This window comes from Pinus tabuliformis, chromosome J, assembly GCF_031772625.1.
Source record: "Pinus tabuliformis cultivar Carrire ecotype Pingquan chromosome J, CPIR1, whole genome shotgun sequence".
Taxonomy (NCBI): Eukaryota; Viridiplantae; Streptophyta; class Pinopsida; order Pinales; family Pinaceae; genus Pinus; species Pinus tabuliformis.
In genome coordinates, this window is record NC_142295.1 from 1,120,029,722 (window position 1) to 1,120,034,638 (window position 4,917).

Below are 4,917 nucleotides of genomic sequence, written 5' to 3' on the forward strand. Positions count from 1 at the left end.
ATATAACATATCATATACCATTTATATACCACATATCTATTTAATTTTTTAATTTAATAATATTGTTTAATAATTGTCTAATTTAATTTACTATATATGATTAAAGAAAAAGAAAAAGTATTTCTTGTTGCCAACAATCTCTTTTTTTTGTAAGGCATAAATAAATTGATTCTATAAATAGAAAACCTTTGATCTAAGATAACTACATAGTTTTCTATTTATTAAAATTAGATAAAGAAAAATACTTTGGAATTGCAATTTATATTACTTAAATTGTTATTTAAAAGATTAATTTTCATCTACCCATACTAAAATTCCATATTGACATTTAATTTAAAGCAAATTCTTACCATATTAACATTTAATTTGAAGCAAAACAAAATTTTCCCCCAAATTTTCTACTACTTTACTCATTTAAAGGCTTGTGAACTGGCTCTTTTAATAGCATCAGCGAATCGGTCGGATTGTATTGAAAGCCCAAAATCAACAATTTTCATCCCAACGAGATGATTATAACTGATTTTAATTCAATTTATTTTCGAGTGATATAGGAATGACAGCGGCAGCAGAAATAATGAGAGCTTAATCAGACCTTATCTGTCTGCACCAATGAAAAGATGAATAAATAAAATTTTAAATTAAAAAAAAAAAAATTATATTAATTTTCTAATATTTACCTTTACAGATTAGATATTGCTAATTTAATTTTTAACCATAGCTGATTAATTCAGTTTTCAACGTATTATGGAATGCCTAATCTCTAGACTTCTTTTTTCACTTTGGCAATTGTGTTTATCATCCGCAAAACAATAATAGATCTTCTTGTTCACGCCAGAGAAAACGCATAAACCGTACCCCGCTTTTACGAAGGTTCGATGAAGCAGATTTAGTCGTAAAGGTGGTAAAGATGCATTTTGCGAGGCGCTGCCATGATTTAATTATGCACGTGGGTTTCGCTGAGATTGAAAGTGATCTCATAATTGAAAAATAAAAATATATTTATCCTTATAAACTGGTACATGGAAAATATTTGACCAGTACCAATTTAAAGAATGGCTTAGATACTTTATTTCTTGTACAAGTTTGATGATAGGATGTACAAGATTCGATTATTGATTTGATCTTTATTCTTGATATTTCTCATATGAGTTGAAATTATAATAATTTATTTATTTGTTTTGTTTTATCTTTAGCTTTTCTTTTAATTGTCGTTTGTGAGACCGGCACTGGTATGACTGGGGCCACGGAAATAATCATCAGAAAGTGAATAAATAAAATTTTAAAAAATAATTTATATTAATTTTCTAATATTTACCTTTACATATTAGTGGTTTAATTTTTATTCAAAACTGATTAATTCAGTTTTACCTCTGCCGCAGCATGTAACAAGACAACATATAGATTTAACCTATTGAATGCCAACATATCAAAACAATCAAATCCTTACTCATAGCGTTTACGGACCACGCTACTTAACACTTTCAGTGTCAACTATGAATTCGCACTAGAGAAACATGCTGTCTTTGCAAAGTTTAATATTTTATTCGAAGATATATTTTTTTCCAAATTCAATTGTTTGTTGTAAATGTGGCGGTGGAGGATTTAAAATTCTTTTCGGAAAATTATAATATTATATAATTATAGAGTGTTACGTATTTTATGGTAAAAATGTTACTGTCTATAAATTTGATGGTCAAAATTTAAGCATGTTAAGCATTGGTGTGGTTTAAATTGGGTGTGATCGCCAAGCCTAGTCAAGGTTGCTAAAAGGTTAAGTATGTCACTTATCTTGGGACTCATATTAAAGTGCTATGGTGAAAAGGTCACGTGTTCAAACACCATGGGCAAAAATGTAGCCATGCTAATGCTAAGGGCTGGTGTGATTTGAAGCAATGTGATCCCCTCGTGATTTTGATGGCTTAAATGCCCATTGGTTGAAGTCAAACCACATGTATGCCAATCATATTTAAACTCACATTACCTAACCAAAAAAAATATTAATTTAATAAGAAAAATTTAATATATAATAATATAGTCAAATTTATTTCATATAAGTGTTTTAAGTTTTTTTTTAATGTTATAGTTTACTTGAAATTTTTATAATCAAATTTATTTTGAATTTGATAAATATTTTTGAAAATCATAAATTTAAATTTTCTATATTCTAAATGTCCTGAATTCTTTTTATGATATTGAATATATATATATATATATATATATATAACTCATTTTAAGTAACAAAATATTATGATTTAAACCAGAAAAAAATTATAACTCTATCCAAATCCTGAAAGTTTTTTATGATATTAAATTAAAATTCATTTCAATTAAAAAATACCATAATTTAAACCAAAATTATAACAAGATCCAAAACGTGAAAGTTTTTTATGATATTCAATTGGAAGGTTTTTTTTTATAATATTGAATTCAGAGTTAAAAAAACTCATTTTAAGTAACAAAATATCATAATTTAAAAAAAAAAAAATCGTAACTCTATCCAAAACCTAAAATAGTTAAAAGTTTATTAAAAAATTCAAATTTTAATTAAAAAAAAAAACACATAAATAGTCACACTCTCCCAACAATCGCAGTTACACTTTCTCAATCGCGTGAACAGTACACGGGGATATTATATATATGTGACTCATACATCTCATACATTTCAATTTGGAGGAGATGGATACAACTGAATTGGATTCTGCATAGTTTCAGGAATAATTTCCGTCGTCTGAATCCACCTCCGGCAGCCGTTCAGAATCGCCCAAAGATATAAAGTCCGGCTGTGATCCACTGAAATTTCCTTTGTTCCTCCTTTGGAATAGAACGGGATGGCAGAATCGCCCAAAGATATAGAGTCCGGCTGCTGTGAACAGAAGACCTCTCTGGACAAGAAATTGAGAAACTTCGCCTTCATCCTAGCTCTTCTCGAGAAGGGAGCCAGCACGCTTGGAACGATGAACTTCATTTGGGCTACTGCCGTTCTCCTTGGAGGTTTCTCACAATCATTGAAAAGTATAGACTTCTGGTACGTCAGCCTAATATTAGTGGTAGAGGGTCTTCGCATCTTATGCCGACACGGCGAGCTGGCGACCCGACGGTCATGGCCCCCTCATTCCAGGCTCATATTAATAATACGTCTGTATTCGCTTGTGATACAAGAACTTTCGGCGCTTGCATGCCTCGCCTTGTCTCTGTCACGTATATTTAAGCAACAGTACGGGACCGACCCTGGGAGCGACCCTGGGAGCGACCATAGGAGCGACCGTAATCTGAGTCGGGCTCTCAATCTTTTCTACGGGCTGTCCGCAGCGGAATCGATTCTGACTCTGCTCGGATTTATTGTCAGAGGCTACGTTGACTACTCGGTAATTCTCCCGCCCAACAAAGAAACATCATCCTGCAAAACGATCATTGACATCCTGTTTGATGTATATAGGAAAATCATGTTCTCTATTGCCGTAGGAAAAGGATGGCGCTCGGCGTTAAAAGAAGATGGCTTCGACGATTCTCAGCTCAACACGGTTCTGCTTTTTTTCTGGGATACATATTGTCGGTGCATGAATGAAAGCGTTTTCCACGGCTTGAAGATGGATTTTGTGTCATACAGCGTGGAGCTGCTGCAGTCCATACATCATTTCGATCAGCTGACGGGGGCTCGACTCCTATCCGTGTTTGTGAAGTCAGGTCGGCTTCCTTCAGAGAAGTTGAGGGTGATCGGAACAACGCCAGGCGTGTTGAACATGTTGATCGAGATGCTTAATTGGGAGAAACCTCGGGAGCAGGAGATTCGAGAAGTGGCTGGAGAGATCATCTACAAATTGGTGGAGATACCCCGAAATCGCATTCGGGTGATGGTCCTTCCTGAGTCCATGGAATCCATAACCTCCTTTCTGTACGATAGAAACAAGATTGAAATTCATTCGACTAAGTACCAGGGTCAGTTCCCAGATAAAAATATATATAAATACTCAGATTTCACTGTGCTGGGGCTACGGATATTGAAAATCTTGGCCAACGACCCCGACAACTGCGCTAAGATCGGAACCAACAAAGGGCTACTTTGCAAAATTATCAAATTAAATCCAGAGGCGTCGGAATCGGAAATCCTAGGGCATTTGAAGATCACGCCGATTGAGACGCTGGCAAGTCTGGCTCGCAAAGGGGACGTCCGTGAGAACATCGAGGTTACCAGTGGCTTTGAAGCTGAGCATTCCGATGATCCTAATTTACAATCGCTTTCTATTCAGGTTAATTAGATCTCGCTACTTTTTCATTAATGAAAATAAAATACTCTAATAAGTAATAATTATATCGCGCTGTAATTATGAAATCTTCCATTAGCCTGAATCTACGAACAAGGTATAGCTATAGTTAAATATTCCTCATAAGTATTTCTCTATTTTTCAATCCAAAGGAGTAGTCTCATACTCCGACTACGCGTTTTTCAATTAGTGAAAACAAAACGTTGTACTACAATTCCCAAGTTTATGGCGCTGTGGCTGTCGTTCTGGATTTAGTATTACATCAATTTCCATTGTATTGCATTTTGTAGAAACAAAGTTTTGTTTAGAAAATACTGTTGTTCTGGATTTCGCAGTAGATCAATTTCCAGTGCATTGCAGTTTGTAGTGACAATGTTTTGTTAAGAAAATACGGAAGCAAACTATATGAGGCCGGTCTGCTTGCTGCAGTGTGAAATGTATCTTGCAGTTTTTATTTTTTTATAATGTGTTTTCTTCTGATTGCACCGGTTAAATTTTGAAACGGTTTAAGCTCCTCTTTTTCCGTAAAAAATTGTTAGCTTAAAATTTATAAGAAAATATTAAAATAACTCTAAACGGTTTATAAAAATATTTTAACCTTCAAAATTTCTATCCTTAAAATCTTTATTGAAGAGCTATATGGTTTATGGTTAAA

At 33.7% G+C, this 4,917-nt stretch overlaps 1 protein-coding gene across 1 annotated transcript; it reads left to right on the forward strand.

Moving 5' to 3' along the window:
- The first annotated feature begins 2,828 nt into the window (after window positions 1-2,828).
- Window positions 2,829-4,256, forward strand: LOC149231003 (uncharacterized). The gene has a single exon (XM_089381508.1). The coding sequence runs from the start codon at window positions 2,829-2,831 to the stop codon at window positions 4,254-4,256; it is 1,428 nt and encodes a 475-aa protein (XP_089237634.1).
- Window positions 4,257-4,917: the final 661 nt, after the last annotated feature.